Source organism: Hypanus sabinus, chromosome 17 (genome assembly GCF_030144855.1).
Source record: "Hypanus sabinus isolate sHypSab1 chromosome 17, sHypSab1.hap1, whole genome shotgun sequence".
NCBI lineage: Eukaryota > Metazoa > Chordata > Chondrichthyes > Myliobatiformes > Dasyatidae > Hypanus > Hypanus sabinus.
The window spans coordinates 25628272-25654682 of record NC_082722.1 but is presented as its reverse complement, the minus strand read 5'-3'; the positions used below and the strand labels follow the sequence as shown (position 1 = coordinate 25654682).

Here is a 26411-nt window from a genome sequence, read left to right as displayed (position 1 = left end):
GGTGACTTGGACAGTTTGTGTGAGTGGGCAGATGCAGTTTAATGTGGATAAATGTGAGGTTATCCACTTTGGTGGCAAGAACAGGAAGGCAGATTACTATCTGAATGGTGTCAAGTTAGGAAAAGGGGAAATACAACGAGATCTAAGTGTCCTTGTTCATCAGTCACTGAAAGTAAGCATGTAGGTATAGCAAGCAGTAAAGAAAGCTAATGACATGTTGGCCTTCATAACAAGGGGAGTTGAGTATAGCAGCAAAGAGGTCCTTCTGTCGTTGTACAGGGCCCTGGTGAGGCCACGCCTGGAGTACTGTGTGCAGTTTTGGTCTCCAAATTTGAGGAAGGACATTCTTGCAATTGAGGAGTGCAGCATAGGTTCATGAGGTTCATTCCCAGAATGGTGGGACTGTCATATGTTGAAAGATTGGAGCGAATGGGCTCATATACACTGGAATTTAGAAGCATGAGAGGGGATCTGATTGAAACATACAAGATTATTAAGGGATTGAACACGTTAGAGGCAGGAAACATGTTTCCGATGTTGGGGGAGTCCAAAACTAGAGGCCACAATTTAAGAATAAGGGGTAGACCATTTAGAACGGAGTTCAGGAAAATCTTTTTCACCCAGAGAGATGTGGATCTATGGAATGCTCTGCCTCAGAAAGCAGTGGAGGTCAATTCTCTGGATGCTTTCAAGAAAGAGTTAGATAGAGCTGTTAAAGATACAGAGTCAGGGAGAAGGCAGGAATGGGGTACTGATTGTGGATGATCAGCTATGATCACAGTGAATGGTGGTGCTGGCTCAAAGGGCTGAATGGCCTTCACCTGCACCCATTGTCTATTCACTTCCTGGTCTGATGAAGGGCCTCAGCCCATAACGTCAACTGTCTACTCTTCATTTGATGCAACTTGGCCTGCTGAATTCCTCCAACATTTTGGATTTCCAGGATCTAAAGATCTTCTTGTGTTTGAGAAACCTACTCTTTCTACTGCCATCAAAATTTCTGACCAAATCAGAAATGCTGTAGATACTCAGCAGTTCAGGCAGCATTTATAGAGTTAACTTTTCAGGTCAAAGACCCTTCATCAGAGTGGAAACATGAGAAAAAAAATGTTTTAAGCTTGTTGTGGGGTGGAACACAGATCTATGTATAACAGGGTGGAGTCTGAGGTTAAACACTTTACAGTGCCAGCGATCGGGGTCTAATCCACACTGCTATCTGTACAGAGTTTCTACATTCTCCCAGTGTACACATGGGTTTCCTCCAGGTGCTGCAGTTTCTCCTACATCCCAAAGATGCAGTTACATAGTAAGCTGTGGACATGCTACGTTGGCACTGGAAGTACGTTGGCACTGGAAGTACGGCATCACGTGTGGGCTGCCTCAAGCACATCCTCAAACTGAGCTAGTCATTATTGAAAATGGTGCATTTCACAAACATGTTTCGATGTACATGTGACAAATAAAGCTAATCTTTATCTTAAAATCTTAATCTTCATCCAGGTGTTCCAGATATTGTCTATCCATACTTACATCATTTTCTTTTATTCAATTTCAGATTCCCAGCTTTTATTTTAATTGACCAAATATGTCCACATACTTTACATCTCTTCCAGATAACCACTTCCACCCTTTCCGGTGGTTGGTTTTCACTCTAACAGTCTAGTTGAATTTTGGGTTTCCTTCTTTAACTTTGTTCCTGTCATACTCTCCTGCTGTTTCTTTTGTCTGGCTTCAATGATGAGACCTCCTGAGGTGGAGATGGTTGTGATCTTTATGTTCTTAGAGGTAAATATCACAAACAATTAGTCCTGGTTCAACCACATGGATACAACAGCCTGGAAAGTACACCGATTCCTCTACTTCCTCAAAAGTCTAAGGAAATACAGCATGTCTTACCAAAATTAATAGATGTACCATAGAAGGCATCCTGTGCAGCAGCATCATCACAGTTTGGTACAGCAACTGCTCTCCCCAAGACCACATGCAATTTTAGAGAGCTGTGAACACAGCCGAGTCCATCACAAACCAAAAGCCCCTCCATTGACTCCATCTACACTTTGCACAGATCCGGAAAGGAGACAACAATCAAGAACCCCTCCTACTCAATTCATTGACTATTCTCCTCTCCACCGTTGGACAAAAGATACAAAAACCTGAGAGCACAAACCACCAGACTTAGGACAGCTTCTAACACATCGTTATCACATTCTTAAACACACTTCTCATGAGATGAGAGACAAACATTAGTACTCTTCATCTTCCAGTCTACCCTGTAATGTCTCTTGAGCTCTATTTGTCTACCTGCTCTGCACTCTCTCTGTAACTGCAACAATTTATTTCTGCATTGTTGGTGATTACTATGTATGGAAAGATTTATCTGGATGGTTGCAAACAAAGCTTTACACTGCACCTCAAGACATGTGACAATGAAAACTAATTATCATAAATGTGAATTGCACTTTCTCAAATTGCAAAATTATATTCTGCATTCTGTTTAGATATATAGACAGAAAATGATTGATATGTTACTTCTGGCCAAACTGATTCTTTCCAGGAGCTTCATATTTATGATCACCGAATTAACATGGTTTGCAGCAATAATTCATTCTACTAGTTTTAAGACCGTGTTATTACAAACATATTTTATGAAGAGTATTGAGACTCCAGAGAAGGGGAATAATAGGCTTTACTATTTCACTCAGCTGTACTTGATAGCAATGATTCACTATTGTGCTCTACATCATTCTGAGGAACCCATCTGCTCAATCTGTGTGCCACTAATGACAGGAACCTGGCTCAAACACATTGCCTCCATTGGAACTCACAGCTCAGAATTGCCCAAAGCTCAATGTTGGAAGAATGCCTCCATTTTGGACAGATCAGGACAAGTAGTGTGGGGTTTAGGCCATCCATCTCCAGCCCCCAAAGGCATTCTCTCCAGACTGACCAAGGAACACCATTTATTGAACACAAGACATTCTGCAGATGCTGGAAATGCACAGCAACACAAACACAGACTTCTGGAGGAACTCTGCAGGTCTGGCAGCATCTACGGAGATGAATAAATAATTAATGTTTCAGGTCAAAACACTTCATCAGGACTCATTTGCTCCATTTGTTGACAGACCACCCGGATCTTATAGTCTGTCTTGTAACGGGCTCTTGGAGCTGATGGATGGTGCTATTTACAAACGTTTGTATTCCACTCGCTGTTTGGCTGCACAGCACATCCAACTCAGGTTTCTCCAGAGTAACAAGCTCAATGGTGGGCAGCTCCCATCGTATCCACCGGGAAATGAGAGGGAGACTGCAAGATCTGACACATGGAACAGGTTCTGTCATTGCCCAGCTTTGGCTGCAGTCACAGTGCTGGTCAGGCTGCAGTCCTAAATGTCCATTTCAGTGCTGAACAGTTGTACCACCTTCCTTTGACTACCCAAAACCAGTCTTCATGGACAGCTTCTCCTCACTGAGCTGTGGGCATATCAGAGCTGCAGAAGCACCAGCAGAGAGAATCAGAACCAGGAATAAGTTTATTATCACTGACACATATCATGAAATTTGTTGTTTTGTAGTACAGTGCAATTTATCACTTATTACAATAATTTTGCTCTCTTTGCATTAATTTTTAATATATAGTTCTTATTGTAACTTATGCTATATGTATTGTACTGTACTGCTGCTCAAAACAACAACTTTCATGACACATGGCAGTGACAGTAAACCAAACTCTGAATAATATATATAAAATATAATTAAATAGAGCAAAGAGAGATCAGATTGGTCAGGTGATGTTTCATAATTTCATGGACTGTTCAGAAATCTGATCGCAAAAGGAGACGTTTCCTAAAACAATTATTCAAACTCCTGTACCTCCTCCTTGAAGGAAGTAATGAGAGGGTGTGGTGAATGTCCTTCATGATGGATGCCACCTACTAAGGCATCTCCTTTTGAAGTTGCCTCAATGATGGGGAGGCTAGTGTTCATGATGGAGCTGGCTGACTTTAGAACTTGCTGCAGCTTTTTCCCCAATCCTGTGCGAAGGTGCCTCTATACCAGACAGTGATGTAAGCACTCAGACTAGTTGGTAAGGTACCCTGACTGGTTGCATCTCCATCTGGTATAGACCGGTAGAAATTTACGAGTCATTGGTATCAGTTCATAATCAGAATCAGGTTTATTATCACCAGCACATGTGTGAAACTTGTTAACTTAGTAGCAGCAGATCAATGCTACACAATATAGAAGAAAAAATAAATAAGTAAATCAATTACAGTATATGCATATTGAATAAATTAAAAACTGTGCAAAAACAGAAATAATACATTTAAAAATTGAGATCGTGTTCATGGGTTCAATGTCCATTTAGGAATTGGATGGCAGAGGGGAAAAAGCTGTTCCCAAATTGCTGAGTGTGTGCCTTCAGGTTTCTGTACCTCCTACCTGATGGTAACAGTGAGAAAAAGGCATGCCCTGGGTGCTGGGGGTCCTTAATAATGGTGTGGTGAACTATATATACCTGTCTGGACATGCCCCCCCCCGACTGCTCCTGTGGCTCCTCCCACACACCCCGGTATAAAGGCGATTGGAGGCGCTGCTCCTCCCTCAGTCTCCAGGATGTCGTGTGGTGGTCGCTTGCTGCTTGTGCTTTCTTCCAGCCAATAAAAGCCTACCTTAACTCACGTCTCAGAGTTATTGATGGTGCATCAAATGGACACGGCCCTTCTGAGACACCACTTCTTGAAGATGTCCAGGGTAATTTGTAGGCTCGTACCCAAGATGGAGCCAACTAAACTTATGACCCTCTGCAGCTTCTTTCAGTCCTGTGCGATAGCCACTCCCCTACCCCCATACCAGACAGTGATGCAGCCTGGTCAGAATGCTCTCCACGGCACATCTATAGAAGTTGAGTGTTTTTGTTGACATTCCAATCTCTCCAAACTCCTAATGAAATATGGTTGCTGTCTTGCCTTCTTAATAGCTGCATTGATATGTTGGGACCAGGTTAGCTCCTCAGAGATCTTGACACCCAGGAACTTGAAACTGCTCACTCTCTCCACTTCTGATCCCTCTGTGAGGATTGGTATGTGTTCCTTCATCTTACCCTTCCTGAAGTCCACAATCAGTCTTACTGATGTTGAGCGCAAGGTTGTTGCTGTGACACCACTCCACCAGCTGGTATATCTCACTCCTGTACACCCTCTCATCTCCATCTGAGATTCTACCAACAATGGCTGTATCAGCAGCAAATTTATAGATTTCCCTGCTTCAGCATTGAAAACCACTGGCAGGGAAGGGGTGTGAGCCAGGTTTTACAAGCAGCTGCGTTATCAGCAAAGGACTGCTCTGTATACAACTCTGAAACAACCTCCTTTAATGCTGATTCCATTAGAGCTCTTGTTCCTGGGTATGCATTGAGAATACTAAACAAAGCAATAGTATTGATTGATTGCCGAACTGAACAGGTTATATCTTTGGAGAAAGACTAAGCGGCCAAGTTATTACAGTCTAGAGAACAATACGATGATATGATTTTATAGAAGTTTGTAGATTTATGAAGTTATAGAAGTGATGTTTGCATTTGTTGGGTGGGATCATAAAATAAACCAGTAACTAATAAATTCAATAGCAGCCTTCTTTACCAGAATGTTGTTGGTTTCTAGATACCACCTCAGGATGTAGCTGAGGCAATAGGTTCATCCTTATTTTCCTTTATATATGCCTATCTACTCGGGAGCAAAATGTTGATAAGTTGGCGAGACAAGCTGAAGGGATGAGAGAAAGTTTCTGTGAACTGTAGACCTGGTGGATCCAGCGTCTGTATCAAGAATGATGCAACGCCACTATATACATGGTAATCAGACAAATACACTTTCAATTTGAAGATAGAAGTGAATAATTCTAACTGGAAGTTCAAAGGCAGAATAATGAATGTGGATAAGATATACGAACCGCATGCTGAATAATTAATGGGACTTTGATCATTACACTTCAACAATCAGTGAACATTTTAAGAAATAGAGTATTCTTTGGTGATCTAATCTGCTTTACTTTTCATGGAATAATATTCGAAAGTTAAAGTACCAATATATTGTGCCAGGTAAATAAAAATGTACGAGAAGAAAGTGAGGATATTTTCTAGGACACAAATGGGTGCATATTTGAATGTTGCATGCCAGTGCAAATATCAAACTGAAGGACTGCATCAAGTATTATTGAACAATATAAAGCAAGTAAACGGCCACACTCACCTGAACAATCACTGTGAAAAATATAACAGTGATCGTTGTTGCAACAAAATAGTCCTTTGCCTTGATAACCTGACCATTGAGAAGAATAACCAATGCAAAAGCCACTGCACCTCTTAAGCCACCATACGTCATAACAACCTGGTCAATTCTGTCCAACGGAACAAGCCGGAAATGATTTACTACCCAGCTCTGCAGGATTACACCTAGGAATGTAAAAATTGGGCACAATAAACATTTTCTTCTTTACACAATAATATGAATCATCCTATGATCAGTTATCAAATTCTTAGTTTCAAAAACAGAAATACTTCCATTTATCGTGTAGATGCCAGCTGCTTATTTAGAAGATTTAACTTCCTGTAATATTTGAGTTACATATTTGTACTGGAACAGATTTAGGTTTAGATCACATATTACTATGGACATAAAGCCAGATGCAGCTTCAGAAGGACACACAATCTTGGATACTAATTCAACTAATTGTCCTCCAAGACCAATGCGCAGATTTTAAAGACCAACAAGGTACTGTACAATGTTATTACTAGTCAGTCCCATTTGGATTGCAGCCTTCCTCCTTTGAGATAAGGGCCAACATTCCAACTCCATTTTACTGACTAGTATTTGCTATTTTACTGAAGACAGGCTTCTGTGTTGGTGGGAGTAGTAGGAGGAATCTGAAATAGTTTATCTATTTGGCCCTCTTGACCTAGGTGTATGTGATCTCACCCAAGCAGGAGGAAGAGGAAACGGTTGAACAAATTAAATCAGGGCATGCTCTTATATCGTTCACTTCTGGTTTAGTGGCATTGATAGGTCCTTTCTGTCTAGAAGGCCTGAAGATGCAGGGTGGGAAGAAGGGAGGAAACAAGAATACTTGCCTATTGCCCTGAAGACAAATGTGAAAAGAAGTGTGAAGAGAACAAGACTCGTGTCCCAGGTCCATTTCGATGTGTCCACAGCAGAGATTCCCAGCAGCATGAAAATAATTGTTTCTGAGCTGCTGGCTAATGTCTTCATTGTATATTTTACAGTCGTGCGTGACTTCTGTGAAATGTTAGCTTCCACGTACTTTTTGCAACACAGGCCGCAGAAGGTGACACTAAATAGGATACAAAAATTTGTTTAGGCATGATTTTTAGACCATATGTTTGTTTTAATTTGAGATTTTCATTCTGAAAAACACATTGGATATCAATTCATTGCAAATCAATTCAGATTCAAGCAATAAAGTATTTAACCAACTTTCAAATGATGGCATAGGTAAGTGCAGAAGGGGAAAACTTGTGGTCTTATTCGACCACAATTGTATTGTGGTCAATACAATCCTCATAAGAAAAAAAAACTTCTTTTGCATAATTCAGTTTTACCCTGAGTATGACCGCAGCATCAATCACACTCTTAGTGTGAACAAATAACTCCTGCCTTTAATTCTCGTACTATTTACATTTAGATACATTATAATAGATATGGTTGCATTTGAACTGCCATGGTTTAACATTTTCTACTGCACACAATCCATAAATTATCCTCACTTTTGCTTTGTTCAAATTTTTTTTAAATTCCAGAAATTTCTAATTTTCCCCCACTACTCAGTGATTTTTTAAGAGATAATTTCTTTGGGCCTCATCTGCAGTGATTTCTGCGTTAGTTGTTTCTTTTGCATCAGAACTTGACAGTGGTTGAGGTCGATCTCAGACCTCAGAAACAACCTAGTCCTGTTGTGTGTTAAATCCTTATAGATCTGGGAATACAGCTCAGGTAAGATCAAAGTAAATTTATTTTCAAGGCACATGTATTTCTCCATATAGAACGCTGAGGTTCATTTTCTTGTGGCCATATTTAATAAATCCATATAACAATAACTAACAGAATTAATGAAAGACTGCACCAGCTTGGGTGTTCAGAGTGCAAAAGACATCAAAATGTGCAAATACAAAATTAAATAAATAATAATTAAGCAATATAATTTGAGAACATAAAATAAAGAGTCCTTGAAAGTGGTCCATTGGTTGTGGGAACATTTCAATGATGGGGCAAGTGAAGTTGATTGAAGTTATTCACTTTGGTTCAAGAGCCTGATGGTTGAGGAGCAATAACTGTTCCTGAACCTGGTGGCACAGGCTCCTGAACCACCTTGATGGACGTAGTGAGAAGAGAGCATGAGGCAGGTCTCTGTGTTCTTCGTGGGTATAATTGAAACCTGCTTTAAGCAGGTGGGTACCTCAGACTGCTGAAGCAAGAGGTTAAAGATCTCAGTTGATTGACACAGGTCTTTAGTACTTGGCCAGGTACTCAGCCTTGACTGAATGCTTTTCGTGGGTTCACCCCCCAACCCCCAAAGGCTGCTTGCATGTCAGCGCCAGAGACTAAAATCATTGGATCATCGGGGAGTTTGTGATGGTTCCTCCATGTTTTGACAGTCGAAGTGTGCATGAAAGGCATTGAGCTCACCTGGAAGCACAGCCCTGCTGTCACTTGATATAACTCTACAGAGTATTCGAGCCCTGCCACCACTGTCGAGCATCCTTTGTTGATTCAAGTTGAGTGCTATATTGCCACTTCATCCATGAGGTGGCTTTCCACAGGTTGTACCTGGACCTTGTGTAACTTTTTTGGCCACCAGACTTGAATGAATTTGTTCTGGCTCCCAGCAGATTGTGGATCTCATGATTTATCCAAGACTTCTGATTGAGGAAGACTCGTTATGACTTTGTGGAATCTCGGCCAAAACACTGACTACTTATTCTTTTCCATTGATGCTGCCTGGCCTGCTGAGTTCCTCCAGCACTGTGTGTGTGCCACACTCATCTACAACTGTTCGAATAAAGTCTGTTACAACCACGGTGTATTCATTCAGATACAAAGAGGAGACCCTGAGCACGGCCCAGTCCACTGACTTGAATCAATCCTGTATCTGCTCCTGTGCCTCCTGCAACCACCTCTCGTTCTGTCCTAATTTCTGAAGTTTTGTTCTTTAGCCTCTGCTTGTATGCAAATAGAAGGACAGCCAAGTGATCAGATTTACGGAAATGTGGTCTGTGCATTCAACGATAGGCATTCCTCATCTTAGTATAACAGTGGTCTTGAGTGTGTTAGGACCTCTGGTGCTACAAGTGATGGTAACTGGCCAGTGTTTAATTTAAACAAATCTGGTTGAAGTCCACGATGATGGTTTGAAATACATCGAGATGACCTGTTTTTTGTTTGGAGTCGGCATCATGCAGTATCTCAAGTACTTGATTATAGTCGGCTGCTGTTGGTAGTTAAACTGCGATCAAGATTATGGAGAAAAATTCCCTAGATAAATATAACGGACGGCATTTGACCATTAGGTGATCAAGGTTGGGGGAACATGAGTTCGTCAAAACCGCCACATCAGAGCACTATTGAGAGTTTATCAAGAAACACACACCTCCAATTTTTGCCTTTTCCAAATCAGCAGCTCATTCCACACAGAAAACCAAGAAGCCTTCCAGATTGATTGCTGTATCTGGCATGTTGGGAGAAAGACACTTCCTTCAAGCATAGAATATAACCCTTCCTGCCTCGTTTCTGACCGTGAACCTTCATCTGCTTCAAGGTATGTACCTGCCTGATCTGCAGAAACCTTCAGATGAACATGAAATCTGTAGATCATTAAGTTGATTTAAAAGTACATTGCTTAGAAGGAAATTACATGCTGCAGAATGCACTGAGAGAAAATTGAAAGAGGTATACTTATAAGTATTGTCTTGCAGCCCACAGAACACAGCTGTGGTTCACCAGCACCATTGTGACGTTATTTGTTCTGAAGATAATTATTATTGAATTTCCTTGGTCATCACCTTAGAATTTATTTTCCCAATTCAAAATAGTTTATGATAGAGATGTTGAAGATGCTTGAAATATGAGATTTAAGCAGAAAAAAGGTCAGAAATGCTCAACAATTCAGGCAGCTTCAACAGGGAGATAAACAAGAGCAGAACCTCCAAGGTAGTAATCTCCGGATTACTCTCAGTGCCACGTGTTAGTCAGGACAGGAATAGAATGACAGTACAGATGAATGAGAGGCTAAGTTTCAGGTTCTTGGATCATTGGAACCTCTTCTGGGGCAGGGGGAACCTGTACAAGAGGAACAGGTTGCACCTGAACTGGAGACGAGTCAATATCCTGGCAGGGAGGTTCACTGGTGCTACTTGGAAAGGCTTAAACTAGTTTGGCAGGGGGGTGGAAACCAATGCACCTAGGCAGAAAGTGGAAGAATGAAGAGAAACATAGAAGTCAGGGCCAGTAAAAACCAACAAAAGCAAAGTAATAGGTGCAACAGGAAGGTGTGTTTGAAGTGTGAGTATTATGGGTAAAGGTGATTAATTTAGAGCATGGATCTGTGCATGCAACTATGATGTTATGGCCATTGCAGAGACTTGGCTGAGAAAGTGACAGAATGGGTGCTTAATGTCTGAGGGTTTCAATGTTTTAGAAAAAGATAGGGAGGCACAGGAGGTAGGAGGAGAGTTACACTACTAATTGGAGAAGATATCACAGCTCCACTCAAGAGGACACATAATGGAGGGCTCATCCACTGAGTCTAGATGGGTAGAACTCAAAAATAGGTAGGGTGCAATCACTCCGATGCAAGTACTACAGACGCCCCAGTAGCCAGCAGGACATTGAGGAACAGATGTGCAGTAAATTAAGGAAAGGTGTAAACACAATCGAGTTGTTCTCATGTGGGAATTCATCTTCCCCAATGCAAACTGGGACCTTCTGAGTACAAGCTTAGATGGGGCAAATTTTGTTAGGTGCATCCAGAGGATTTTGTGTATCCATAAGTAGATAGTGCAATAAGAGAAAGATGTACTGGACTTTTTGATGGATAATGAGCCTGACTAGGTGACTGACCTTACAGTGGGTGAGCAGTTAGGGGTTGCCTCAAGTTTTAGATAGCTATAGACTTGTAGGAGAGTATTAAATTGGAGCAGGGCAAATCACGAGAGCATCAGTCAGGAACTAGGGACAGTTAATTGGGAACAGCTGTTTTTGTGCAAATCCACAGTTGACAAATGGAAGGTGTTTAAAGACCAGATGCACAAAGTACAGAACAGGCATCTTCCAGTCAGAGGGACGGACAAAAATGCAAGGTGAAGAAACTTATTTGCTGAGAGAGGTGATGAATTTAGTCAAGTAGAAAAAGGAGAAGTATCTGAAGCTTGGGAAGTCAGAATCTAACAGAGCCATTGACAATAACAAAGAAGCCAGAAAAGAACCCAAGGGAGAAATTAGGAAAACCAGGAGAGACCATTAAAAATCCTTAGCAATTAAGATTAAAGAGAAGTCCAAGGCATTCTATACAAACATCAAGAGCAAGAGGATTACTAGGGAGAAAGTAGGACCACTCAAGGAAAAGGGGGGAGGGGGCATTTGCTTGGAGGTGGAGGTGAGGTCCTAAGTGAATACTTTACATCAGTATTTACAAAAGAGAAGCATGAAAAGGATAAGGACATAAGTGCTGAACATATTGATGCGCTAGAGCATTTTGAGGTAAAGAGATAGTATTAGGGCTTTTAAAGAGCATTAGGTGGATGATTCCCAGGTCCTGATGGGTTATACCCCAGGTTATTGAGAGAGTCAAGAGATTAGATTGCTCAGACCTTGACCAATACTTTTGTGTCGTCTCTAGCTACAGGCAAGGTCCCAGAGGACTGGTGAGTTGTTCCATTATTCAAGAAGGGAACCAAGGATAATCCTGGAAACTATAGACCGGTGAGTCTCATGTCAGTGGTAGGGAAGTTCATCGAGTTTGGAGTTCAATTCTAGTGTCCTTTCCAAGAAAGTCTGTACGTTCTTCTCATGTGCACTTGGGTTTCCTCCAAGTGCTGTGGTTTCATCCCACAGTCCAAGGATGGACTGGTAGTTGGTTAATCGGTCATTGTAAATGTCCTGTGATTAGGCTAGGATTAAGTTGGTGGGTTGCTGGTGGCCTGGATTATCAGGCTGGAAGGGCCTGTTTCACGCTGTATCTCCAAATAAATAGAATAAGATTATATAACTAGGGAGATGGTAGGGTCACTCAAGGAGAAAGGGGGAAACATTTGCTTGGATTTGAAGAATGCAGCTGAGGTTCTTCATGAATACATCAGTATTTTCTAAGGAGAAGGAGATTGAGGTTGGGGAGATCAGTGCCAAACATATTGTTGTGCTTAGATATTTTGAGATAAAGGAAGAGGCAGTGTTGGGTCTATCAAAGAGCATTAAGGTGGATAAGTCCCAAGGGCCTGACAGAACATTGCCCAGGTTATTGAGGGAGGCAAGAGAAGCAATTGCTGGGGCCTTGACCGATATCTTCATGGACTCTCTAGTCACAGTTGAGGTCCTAGAAGACTGGCAAGTAGCTAATATTGTTCCATTATACAAGAAAGAAACCAAGGATAATCCTTGAAACAATAGATCAGTGAGTCTCACATCAGTGGTAGGGAAGTTATTGAAGAGAATTCTTAGGGATAGGATTTATGAGCATTTGGAAAACATAGTCTGATTAGGGAGACCCTGCATGGTTTTGTGTGGGTCAGGTTGCATCCTACTAACTTGATTGAGTTATTTGATGAGGTGATAAGTGCAGATCTGTGGATGTTGAGGCTTTTGAAAGGGTGTAGAAGAGGTTTACCAGGACGCTGCCTGGATCTGAGGGCATGTACTATAATGAGATACTGGGCAAACTTGGGTTGTTTTCTCTGGAATAGTGAGGCTGAGTGAAGATCTGATAAAAGTTTATAACATTCTGAGAAGCATCAATTAAGTAGACATACAGTATCTTTCTCCCCAGGGTTGAAATGTCTAAGAGCAGGGGGCATACATTTAAGGTGGGAGGGGTAAATTCAAAGGAGATGTGAGGAGTATGTTTTTTTAAAAACTCAGAGAATGGTGGATGCCTGGAATGCACTGCCTGGACAGGTAGATGCTGATACATTAGAGATTTTTGAGGGATGTTTTGATAGGTACATGAATGTGCAGGATATGGACATTGTGTCAGCCGAATAAACTAGACTAGTTAGCCATTTGGTTGGTAATTTAATTGGTTCAACAGCACATTATGGATTGAAGGGCCTATTCCATAAGGTTCCATGTTCTATCTGTGTTCTAAATTCAGAAACATAAGAGTTTGCACAGATGCTGGGAAGCCAGAGTAACACATATAAAATGCTGGAGGAACTCCGCAAGTCAGGAAGCATCCATGGAATAAATAAACTCATGGTTCTGGTCAAGACCCTTTGCCCAAAATGTTTACTGTTTATTCAAGTCTGTAGATGCTAGCTGACCCGCTGAGTTCCTCCAGCGTTGTCTAAATTCATGTGTCAGGTTGTTGACTGTTCATCAGTTCATCAGATGAAAGACCATCACCTGAAACTTCAGTTCTATTTCTTTCCCAAAATGCTTTCTGAGCTGCTGAGTGTTCTAGCAGAGGTTCACAGAGTCTCACGGCATGGAAACTGGCCCTTGAGCCCAACCCATCTGTACTGACCAGTGAGCTCAGCTGAGTTTGATGCCCATCTCTCGAAACCTCTTCTATCCATACATTTAACTAGATCGCTTTTAAACGTAGTTAATGTGCTTGCTTCAGCTGCTATTTCCAGCAGCTCATTCCAATACATATCCTCTTTGCATGAAGAAGCTACCCCTTGTGTCCCTTTAAAATTTATTGCATCTGATCTTGTTTTTAGCACACCCTCACTGGTAAAAAAAAGTCTTTGGGCTTTCACCAAGACTATTCCTCTGAGGATTTTATATACAGTACCTTGATCAGGTCACCCCTCAGTCCCCTCCAGTCTTTCACTAGCAGTTTCTATTAAATGAATCTCGAAACAGTTCCAAAAGCAATTCCATCATATTTGCTCTGCGCCTCAGCTCCCAATACCCACTTCTGCTTTGGTTCCTCACATTACATAGCACTTCTTAGTCTTGAACACATCAATTGTGTTCATAGGACCATAAGACACAGGGGCAGAATTAGGCCATTTGGCCCACTGAGTCTGCTCCACCATTCAATCATGGCTGATCCCTTTTCTCCCCTCCTCCACCCAATTCCCTGGCTTTTGTCCCTGTATCCTTTGATGCCATGTCCAACCAAGAACCTATCAATCTCTGCCTTAAATATACCCAACGATCTGGCCTCCACAGTTGCCTGTGGTAACAAATTCAGCATTCTCTGGCTAAAGAAATTTCTCCGCATCTGTTCTAAATGGACGCCCCTCTATCCTGACACTGTGCCCTCTTATCTTAGACCCCCCCCCCCACCATAGGAAACATCGTTTCCACATCTATTCTGTCAAAAGATTTCAGTAAGATCCCCCTTCATCCTTCTAACTTTCAGTTCCCCATATGACAACCCTTTCATTCCCTTATGAACAGCCTCTGGACCTTCTGCAATGCCAGTTTTTCTAAGATGAGGAGCCCAAAACTATTCATAATACTCAAGGTGAGGACTCACCAATGCCTCACAAAGCCTCAACGTCACATCCATGCTCTGGTATCCAGACCTCATGAAATGAATGCTAACATTGCATTTGCTTTCCTCACCACTGACTCAACTTGCAAGTTAACTTTTAGGGTGTTCTGCACAAGAACCCTCAAGTCCCTTTGTATCTCAGATTTTAGAATTTTCTTCCCATTTAGAAAATAGTTTTCACATTTATTTCTACTACCAAAGTGCACAACCATGCATTTTCCAACATTGTATTTCATTCGCCACTTTCTTACCTATTCTCCTAATCTGTTTAAGTCCTTCTGCAGCCTAGCCATTTCCTCAACATTAACTGATCCTCCAGCAATCTTCGTATCATCTGCAAACTTGACACAAAGCCATCTATCCCATTATCTTAATCATTTATATACAGTAGAGCATAAAAAGAATTGGTCTCAACACAGACTCCTGCGATACATTACTAGTCACTGGCAGCCAACCAGAAGAGGATCCTTATATTCCCACTCGCAATCTCCTGCCAATCAGCCAATGCTCTAACCATATTGGTAACTTTCCTGTAATACTATGGACTCTTATCTTGGTAAGCAGCTTCATGTGTGACACCTTGTAAAAGGCTTTCTGAAAGTCTAAATATACAGCATCATCTACATCCCCTTTATTCATCCTAATAATCTCCTCAAAGAATTCAAACATGTTCATCAGGCAAGATTTTCCCTTAAGGAAACCACACCAACTTGTTCTATCTTGTTCTGTGTCATCAAGTACTCCATCTTGTTCTGTGTCATCAAGTACTCCATCATCTCAACCTTAACAATTGACTCTAACATCTTACCAACCACTGGACTATAATTTTCTTTCTGCATCCTTCCTCTTTTCGTAAAGAGTGGAATGACGTTTACAATTTCTAGTGCTCTGGCACCATGCCAAAGTTCAATGATTTTTTTGAAAATCATTGCTAATGCTTCCACAATCTATCTCTTTCAGAACTCTACGGTGCAGTTCATCTAGTCTGGGTGACTTATGAACCCTTAGGTCTTTCAGCTTTTCAAGCACCTTCTCCCTTGTAATAGTAACTGCACTCACTCCTCTTCCTTCACTCACTTCATTTGGCAAACTTCTGATATCTTCCACATGGTTCAACCTTCCTCACATTTAGGAACCATCGAAGCCAAGCATCATTTTGGTGAACACGTACATTAGCCCCTTCAAAGCTTCCCAAAGTATCAGGAACTACAGTAGTATAATGACAGCTAGTCCCTCATCACCTCCTATCACCATGGAAGTTTATCTAGGGAGTCAGCTGGAGACGCTCATGGAGTGAGTACTGTTTTGGATTCGCTCCATAACCTTTACTTTCTTTTAACCTTTGATCACCCTTATTCAGCTTATTTTTACCTATACCGTTAATTTTTTTTTAACTTTCTGCCAAGAGTTTGTTATGAACTTTTGAAGATATGCAAACAGAAATGTCTCTCAGGTCTAAGGGACTGGATCCCGGACGCAATCCGAACGGTAACGGAAAGAAGCAGGCTCCACCACAACAAACTCAATTAACATGAATTGTTTATGGAGGTTTTGGATAAAAAATTTGATGAACTACAACAATTTTTTAAAGAAGATATAAAGGCTTTTCAAGAGTATATGGTTAAGACGGATTCAGTAATTAAACAGCAACAAGCTCTTATCGCGTCTCTGCAAGAAGATGCTCGGAAGCGAGATTTGACTATTGGAAAACTGCAACAGGATTTAATTTCGACCATTAAGCTGATGGAAGCCCTTAAAGCCAAGAGTGACGATTTTGAGAATCGGTCCAGAAGACAGAACTTACGTATACTTGGTCTTCCAGACGGCATAGAAAAAGATGACCCTTCGAAATATTTTGCTCAACTTTTAAAAGAAGCGTTTCCGACGATTTTCCCGAATAACCGTCCTTTATTGGATCGGGCACATAGAATTCGGTGCCGATCACCGAGTGCTACAGACAAACCTTCGGTGGTAATTGTCCGGTTCCATTATGTACATGACAAAGAACAACTTATACGTGCAGCTCGTCGGGCAGGAATGATTAAATTCAAAGAATACTGCTTCCACCTGGTCGAAGACTTTAGCCCTGACCTTTTAAAAAGAAGGCTTCTTTTTAAACTGTTGATGGCTGAATGTTATGAGAAAAATCTGAAACCTGCGCTTCTATACCCTGCGAAGCTTCGAATTTCTCCGTCGAATGCTCCACGACAGATTTTTCTTTCAACTTCAGAAGCGAGAAAATATCTGGAGGAGTACTTCCCTACTGCTACAGACACCGGTCTCTAATAAATGAACGATTCTGATCGTGTAAGATGGTTCTTGATCTCTTAAACCAGAATTAACATCTGGTTATTGGTGTAGGTTCATCCTATACTTTATACTTAAGTTAAAGCATGTTTTCGTCATATTAATTGTTCTGCCTTATACACTTTAACCATTATACTACATTTTTGTCCATTAACTTTGTTCCTTTGAAGGTATATTTTTAATTCTTTGAAGGTGAATTTTTCTTTGATTAAGATGGTGGTTTTTTGAAAAAGATTTTTGGTTTTGCTTAAGATGGTGTTATTTTTTTTCTTTCTTTCGTCTTCTTCCTACAATGCATTGCTTATCACAGCTTAAATATTTTTTGTTTTGTCTGGGCTAGAGCCCGATTTATAATTTTTTTTGTGACTATATTCTTATTTTTTTTACAACTAACTATACTTAGAAATATGGTTTTTATTATAGCGATTTTAATTTTTAAAGTCGGGGTGATTCTTTTATATATATCCTTTATATATGGAGTGTTCTTCAGCTGACATGGGGGTAGAATTAGTATTACTTTTTCCTTTTTTAAGTCATATTTTGGCTTTTTCTCTTTTTCTTGGGGGGTGGGGGATGGTCTGTTTTCTAATTCTATTTTTTTTGCATCAGTTTGTGTTAGTTTTTTTATTTGGGCTGTTTTTGAACTTCAAATATGTCTGTTGTCGTCACTTCCGGGTCTTCTCTTTACTTTTGTTCCTCTTCTGGGTGCATGAGTTTATAAGTTGGTTAACCCTTTCTATACCAAAGGATTGATTTTAGAATTATGGCTCAGACCATTAATTTTGTGTCTTGGAATACTAATGGTTTAAATCATCCAATTAAACGAAAGAAGATTTTCAAAGTATTCCAAAGACTTAATACTCATATCATTTTTGTACAAGAAACTCATGTGAGGAAGGAGGACAAATTTCATTTTTTTTAGATTTTGGCGAGGTCAACAGTATCACGCAAATTCGAATGCTAAAGTAAAAGGAGTTTCAATTTTTATTGACTCCTCTATTCCATTTGTTCAACATGATATTTTTTCAGATCTGAATGTTAGATTTTTGTTAATTATGGGTTTACTTTATAATAAAAAGGTTGCTTTGGTTAATGTTGATGCTCCAAATGTGGATTGTCCTGACTTTTTTAAGTCCTTATTTACCTCTTTACCCAATCTAAATGAATATAAGTTAATAATGGGTGGTGACTTTAATTGCTGTTTAAATCCTTTGATGGATAAATCTTTATCTATTCAGACTTTACCTAATAAGTCGGCCACTTGTATTAACTCTTTTTTGACTGACAATGGAGTTTTTGATATTTGGAGATTTCGGCATCCTAAAGACAAAGAGTTTTCTTTTTTCTCACATGTTTATCACTCTTATTCGAGAATTGATTATTTTTTTGTAGACTCTCATTTTATTCCATTGGTAATTGGTTGTAACTGTGATATTATAGCTATCTCTGATCATGCTCCATTATTACTTTCTATGAAATTTATGGATACAGCTTCTAATGCCAGACAATGGCGATTTGACTCTACCTTATTGCAAGACTCTGACTTTATAAAATTTATGGAGGAGCAGATTGACTTCTTCTTTTCAACTAATGCTACAGATGATATCTCTTGAGGAACACTTTGGGGCACCTTTAAAGCTTATATACGTGGACAGATTATTTCTTATTCTGTTGGTTTGAGGAAACGTACTAAGATGGAAACTCTTTTATTGGTTGATAAAATTAAAGAGATTGATAAGAAATATTCGATTGCTCCTAGTAAGGAGCTTTACAAACAAAGGGTTGAACTTCAAATGGAACATAGTTTATTACTTACATCTCCAATTGAAAATCAATTAATGAAAAATAGATCTGATTTTTATATACATAGTGATAAATCTGGTAAACTGTTAGCTAGTCAATTGAAGAATGCTTTAGTTAAACGTCAAATCACTAAGATTTGTCAGCAGAATGGGAATCTGACAGTTAATCATGATGAGATAAATAAGGCATTTCAAGACTTCTATACCTCCCTGTATCAATCTGAATTTCCTCAAGATCATAATACCATATCTGATTTTCTTGGGAAATTAAATTTTCCAAGATTATCATCAGATGATCTTTTAATATTGGATACTCCTATTACGGATGTAGAAATTAAAGGGGCTATTTCCTCAATGAATTCTGGGAAAGCACCGGGTCCAGATGGTTATACAGTTGAATTTTTTAAAAAAATTTCCACTACTCTTTCCCCTTGGTTATGTAAGGTTTTTGAGGAAGCCATTAGATTGGGGAATTTGCCACAATCTTTTTATAGAGCTTCCATTTCTCTAATATTGAAGAAAGATAAAGACCCTACTAACTGTGCTTCCTATTGACCAATATCTTTATTGAATGTAGACTCCAAGATTTTTTCTAAGTTACTGGCATCTAGATTGGAGAAGGTATTACCCAAAATTATTTCAGATGATCAAACCAGTTTTATTAAAAATCGCTATTCTTTTTTTAACATTAGGAGATTGTTGAATATTGTTTATACTCCCTCACATGACACTTCAGAATGCGTGATTTCATTAGATGCGGAGAAAGCATTTGATAGAGTTAAATGACCTTACTTATTTAATGTGTTGGAGAAGTTTAATTTTAGTCCGATATTTATATCATGGATTAAATTGATTTATCATACTCCAGTAGCCTCAGTGTTTACCAATAATCAAAGATCTCCCTTTTTTCGCCTATTTCGGGGCACTAGACGTCCTCTTAGTCCATTACTATTTAACATTGCCTTAGAACCTTTGGCAATTGCCATCAGACAATCACAGGATATTTTGGGTATTAATCGTGGGACAGACATTCATAAGTTATCTTTGTATGCAGATGATTTATTACTATTCATTTCTAACCCGGAGAAATCCATCCCAGCAGTTTTATCATTATTGGTTCAATTTAGTGAGTTTTCTGGGTATAAGTTAAATCTTAATAAAAGTGAATTGTTTCCTTTGAATAAACGGGTCCCAATTTATGGAAATTTACCTTTTAAATTAGTTAATGATTCTTTTACTTATTTAGGGATCAATATCACAAAAAACCATGAAGATTTATTTAGATTTAATTTTTTACCCTTAATTGATCAGATTAAAGGTTTGTTTACTAAGTGGTCACCATTATCTTTATCCCTAATAGGTAGGATTAATGCTATTAAGATGGTTATTTTACCTAAGTTTTTATATATTTTTCAAGTGATACCAATTTTTATCCTGAAATCTTTTTTTTTTACTAATGTTGACTCAAAAGTTTCTTCATATATATGGCAGAATAAAAATCCCAGGTTAGGTAAAATATATTTACAGAAGACAAAAAAGGAAGGCGGGTTAGCATTACCTAATTTCCGATTTTATTATTGGGCAGTTAATATTAGATACTTGTTATGCTGGTTGAAAGATGGGGGTGGATCTTTTGGCCCTTGTTGGGTGAGTTTAGAAACTAAATCTGTATCAGCTTATGCTCTGGGTTCTACTTTAGGGACTTCTCTCCCTTTTGCTCTTTCTAAATTGCCGAAACGAATTGACAACCCGATAGTTAAACATACTTTGCGTATATGGTTTCAATTTCGGAGATTTTTTGGGTTGACTCAATTCGTTTTAAATAGTCCTATTGTATCTGATTGTTTTTTCCACCCTTCCATTATAGATCAAGCTTATTCGGCTTGGAAAACTAAGGGATTAGTAAGATTTTCTGATTTATTTTTGGGCAATTGTTTCATGTCTTTTGAGCAATTATACAACAAATATAACTTGCCTAGATTTCATTTTTTTAGATATTTACAGATTAGACGTTTTTTAAGTTCTGTACTCCCTACGTTTCCAAATTTTGTGCCTTCAGATATTTTGGAGAGTTTATTTGAATTAGACCCTTTTCAAAAAGGGCTTATTTCAAAACTTTATAATATAATTATGAAGATACGTTCAGGGCCTCTTTATAAGACTAAAAAGGATTGGGAAAGAGAGCTTAGCCTTATTATTTCTAGTGAGAATTGGGATAGAATTCTTCAATTAGTTAATACATCATCGTTATGTGCCAAACATTCATTAATACAATTTAAGGTCATACAAAGGGCTCATATATCGAGGATAAATTAGCTCATTTTTACTCTCATATTAGTCCTATTTGTGATAGATATCAATCTGAAATTGCATCTTTAACTCATATGTTTTGGTCTTGTTCATTTTTGGAGCAATATTAGAAAGATATTTTTGATATTATTTCTGTGGTTTTGAATATTGATTTACAACCTCATCCTATTACCGCAATTTTTGGTTTACCAATGTTAGACTCACTGCATTTATCTTCTTCTGCCTGTCGAATGATTGCATTTCTAACTCTGATGGCTAGAAGATCTATATTGTTGAATTGGAAGGAAATTAATCCTCCCACTGTATTTAATTGGTTCTCTCAAACTATGTTATGTTTAAATTTAGAAAAAATTAGAAGTGGTGTTTTTGAGACTTTTATTAAATTTGAAAAGTTATGGAGACCATTTATTCAACATTTTCATATGATGTAATATGACCCTGTGCCAAGTTCATTTGATTTCCCAGCTTTTAGCTTATGTATGTTGAGAGGACCGGAAGTGACGGCATTGATGAATATTTATTCTTGTGAGATATTATAAACAGCCCCCTTTTTTCTCTCTCTCTTTTTTTGCTTCTTTTTTCTTCTATATTAGTTATTAGTTATTAGATTAGCTAGTTTTACATTAAATATATATATATTTTTTCTTTCTTTTTTCTGTGTTTTTATATAATATATTATGAAATATTTAGACTTACCATGTTCATACATATATTTTATGGCTTATGTCTTGGTAAACTCATTTATATTGTAACTATTATGTATGTTTTTTTTCATACGTAATGGAATTTGTATGTTTGTAATTTCTTTATCAATATATCAGTTGTATTTTGTCCATATTACTAATAATAATAAAAAGATTTAGAAAGAAAGAAAGTTTATCTAAGTGTTTTCCAATCTGAATTGTGCTTGTATGTCTGTCCCCTTTCCCATCAGTTGTACATCAAATGATTTTGTTCCCAATAAAAAGCTCCTCTTAAGAAATTTTCAAGAGGAATTAATCCATAATGTTCTAAGAAAACATTGTTGATCATCTCAGGAATAACTAATTTTTAAGACTGGAAATATTAGTTGCCTTATATTTTGGGGTTACCCCACCACATGCCTTTTCCCCTGCCAATCCATTAATGAGTCCCATTTCCTTCCCACTGAATGCTCTCTGGCCCCAATCATTTCACCTCCAGTCTACCAATGGAGCCCAATTTCCAACCCGATGCATCTCACCTTGCTGATTCTCCCAGGGTGGAAAGAGTCAGCCACATTGCTGCCCCCCTCCCAACTCCAGTCTTAATGCTGGAAGTGGATGATGAATGCCTTTCCCCAACACCCAATGCCTTCAGATGGCCAGAAACATCTCAAACAATCCCAGGCCCAATTGGGCCTTTGACTGCTGGATCTCCTACCACCCATCCTCCAATACTTTACTGTGAAGCCTGTGGAAGAAAACAACTTCAGTAGCACCTGAGGCCTTTGTCCTTAGCAGTGCTGAAATTTTCAGTAATAGGCCCAGAAGGAGGTCATACTGTACAGTAGCCAGTAAAAGATGCACCATCATTTCCGGGCCTCACCTGAAATACGACTTCATTCTTTATGGCTTATAATCCTTTAGACAGAAGGGGTAACAATCCACTAAAATCCTTGCCTGTTTGTTTGTACCTGCCTACTGCCCTTAACTGATTTATCTACATGACTTAGATCCCTCTTTTCCTCTCCTATTGCTAGTTGCTCATCACCTAGAAAATTGCGCTGTAAATTTCAGTTCCACTGTGACTGATCTTGTTTCTTCAACTAAGTATTAGAAAACTGCAAGCAGGTTAAGAATGAAGGGTGGGCATTAATTCAAGTAACATTGCATTAAGACACTGATCACACAAAAATAGTAAATTTTCTATAAATAAATATATAAATAATTTTTTATATATATACATATTAGTTTGTCAATTATACTGTTACTGCTAATAGGAGTTCGAAGTTGACACAGAATTGAAGTGACTTAGTGCAAACAGTGTTTGAAATAGTGCTGCTCTACAAGACATCTTTAAATGTGAAATACCCTTAGAGAGTAAGACCATATATTTTGGATATATACCTCAAGAATGGTTGAAAAGAGATAAATATTTAATGAATATACTGTTGATGACTGATAAAAAGACTCTTACTAGGAAATGGTTATCACAGGAGAGCCCAACTTTAAATACATGGATGGAAATTACAACAGATATTTACAAAATGGAGAAGATAACAGCATCTGTTAACCATAAGTTGGAACAATTTGATTCATACTGGGAAAAATGGTTTAACTACATAATGCCTCATCGGCCTGATTTTATTCTCACAAATCAATGAATATGTTGTAAAAAAAGATCACTCCCTACTTGTATATAGTTCTTTCCCTTTTGCTTGTTTTTTCTTCCCATTCTTTTCTATAAGTGTATACCTCAGATAAATACTTTGTGGAGATTTGTGATATATATGATTATATGATATATATGTACAATGTCTGAATACATCCTATGGAAATGTTTGTTTGATGATAAAAAAATAAATTACAAAAAAAGAAATAGTGCTGCTCCATCATTACACTGTTCCCACAACCCATGGACTCACTTTCAAGGACTCTTCATCTCATGTTCTCAATATTTATTGCTTATTTGTTTATAACTATTTCCCCCTCTCTTTCTGTATTTGCACAGTCTGTTGTCTTTTAAAAGCTGGTTGTCTGCTCTGTTGGTGTTGTCTTTCATTGATTCTGTTATGGTTACTGGATTTATTGAGTATGTCTGCAAGAAAATGAATCTCAAGGTTGAATATGGTGACATATGTATTTTGATAATAAATTTACTTTAATCTTTGAAATGAAAGTTAAGAGCAAGAGTAGGTGATACGGCACTTTGAGCTTGCATCACCGTTTATCGATTGATCTTCTACCTCAATGCCATTTTGTTTCACTGTCACCACCTCACTCGATTGCACTAAGATCCAGAAACATATTAAGCTCTGCTTTGAGAAAAAATACTGAATCACCAAGTTTCCATAGTTCTACAGGGTAGAAAATACCAAAGATTCACTTTCTCTCTATACGATTAAAGTTTTCATCTTAGCCTCAAGTAGCCTGCCTCTCTAGGAGTCTGAACCCCAATTCTAGGAATTATTTTCTTGCTTTTTACATTCACTTTAAGAACTAGTTTTGTATCTCAGCTTCAGCCATCCCCATCTCACTGCTATGACCACTCTGCCTGCATGAAGAAGATTGTTAATTCATTCATTAGAGGGAAGTGTATGCTTCTTTAGACCATTATTCAGCTCCTAAAATGCCAACTATAATGCCCCTACATCCTGAAGGAGCCCCATCAATTTTAAACCTCTGTACCTCAGGAGAATGAGAGAGGAAGAAAAGCTGAGAGAGTCTCCCTTGTGCCCATTCTATTTTTGACTTTCGTGCCTCTTGTAAATTTATTTCTTTCAATTGAATTTGTCCACGTTAAATACTCTTTTCATTTATCCCTTTCTTTTCTGAGAACTTCTGTTTGTCGTTGATTCTGTGATTTCCTTTATTTTTATTTTTCCTCTCAGGCTCTGACATCTTTCTCTTAACTTCCTTCCTCCTTCCCTTTCTTACTCCTGAAATCTGTATCTTGATTAGTCAGGGCATTGAAGTTTACTGGGAGAAGCCAGACGAATGAGCTTGAGAAGGAAAATAAATCAGTCATGGTCGAATAGTAGAGCAAACTCAATGGGCTGAAAGGCCTAATTACATTCTTTGCCTTATAGTCTCAATTTGCTTCCTTCAGATTTAAGTCTGTTTCTTTTTTTCCCCAAAACATTCTTTCAATGTTTTCTCTAAAAGCATTTTTGATATCCCTTTACCTTTATCCCCACAGCTAACAGCACACTGAGCAATCACCCCCAGTCCAATGAGGATTGTTATCACAACATGCCCACAGATGACGACTGTGAAAATGGCAGATCTGAGCTCCTTGTGCTTGAATTCCATGCTGACTCATCCCACATTCTACTCGTAAAGCTAACAAAGTCACCCTTCATTAACTCCTCGGGGTTCAGCTCACAATGTCATGGTAAAAGTGAACGGCTGGGGGCTAAATCAACTTACGCCAAGATGGAGGAGAGTGAAATCATTTCAGCTGTGAGATGGGCCAAGTAAACAATCAGGAACACAAAGAGCGGCTCAATGATGCGGACCCGCTTAGTAAAACGGCTGATGAGGGCCAGCAGAAAGGCAAAGGTAATTCCTACAGCAGTTCCACCCAAGCTCACCACAAAGACTGAACCTAAAAAAAGCAAACATGAACTTATCGACATGAAGAACTCATCTCAGAATGTCCTCTCAGTATTTTCTGCTGTACATACTTTTTCTGCCATCATTGGCCAAATAATGTTCAGGTTAATGAAAAAAACACTAATTTCACGGTAATCTGAAAAAAAACGTCATTGTCATGTATAGTATAAATATATGACACTATTGATTATGCATCAATATTAATAACAGTTTCCAGCTAGTACAAAACAAACTAGGGTTTTCCTTTTCTCGTCTCTCCCCAGGACAAAGACCACACTAATTTTTTCATTTTATTTATTTACATGCACTGTCTCAATATTAGGACACTGATGTAGGCATGGTAGGGGTCAAAGTGAAACTTGCAGCAATTGAAATGGGCACCAACTTTAAGGTCTGAGTGGAAACTGATTTTGTGGAAGATCCTGTTAATATAGAGACAAATATATACAGTGCCTGTAAAAGTTTTCAAATCCCACCCCTTCCCCCTCAGAAGTTTTCACTTTTTATTGTTTTACAATATTGAATCAGTGGATACAATTTAGCTTTTTTTGACACTGATTACAGAAAAAGACTTCTGAGTCAAAGTGAAAACAGATCTCTACAAAATGATCTAAATTAATTACAAATATAAAAAACTAAATAATTGCACAAGTATTCACTCCCTTTAAATGACACACCAAATCATCATAGTTGGAGCCAATTGGTTTTAGAAGCCACATAATAGTCAAATGGAGATCTGTTTTTGGAGACTGTGGTAAAAATAGACCTCTATCTGGAAGGTCCAGCTGCTGGTGAGTCAGTATCCTGGCAAAATCTATACGAAGAAGACAAAAGAACCCTCCAAGCAACTCCACTGAAAGATTATTGAAAATCCCATGTCAGGAGTGGATACAAGGAAATTTCCAAGTCACTGAATATCCTTTGGAGTACAGTTAAGTCAATCATCAAGAAATGAAAAGACTAT

At 38.7% G+C, this 26411-nt stretch overlaps 1 protein-coding gene across 1 annotated transcript in view; it reads right to left on the bottom strand.

Moving 5' to 3' along the window:
• Positions 1-26411, bottom strand: part of slc9a5 (solute carrier family 9 member A5) — a 222187-nt gene that overhangs the window by 72902 nt on the left and 122874 nt on the right. The window contains exons 5-7 of the mRNA XM_059992703.1: positions 25262-25439; positions 7130-7350; positions 6252-6454 (exon numbers count right to left, since the gene is read on the bottom strand). Of these exons, the coding sequence (XP_059848686.1) occupies positions 6252-6454; positions 7130-7350; positions 25262-25439 (602 nt within the window). The remainder of the gene's footprint in view (positions 1-6251; positions 6455-7129; positions 7351-25261; positions 25440-26411) is intronic.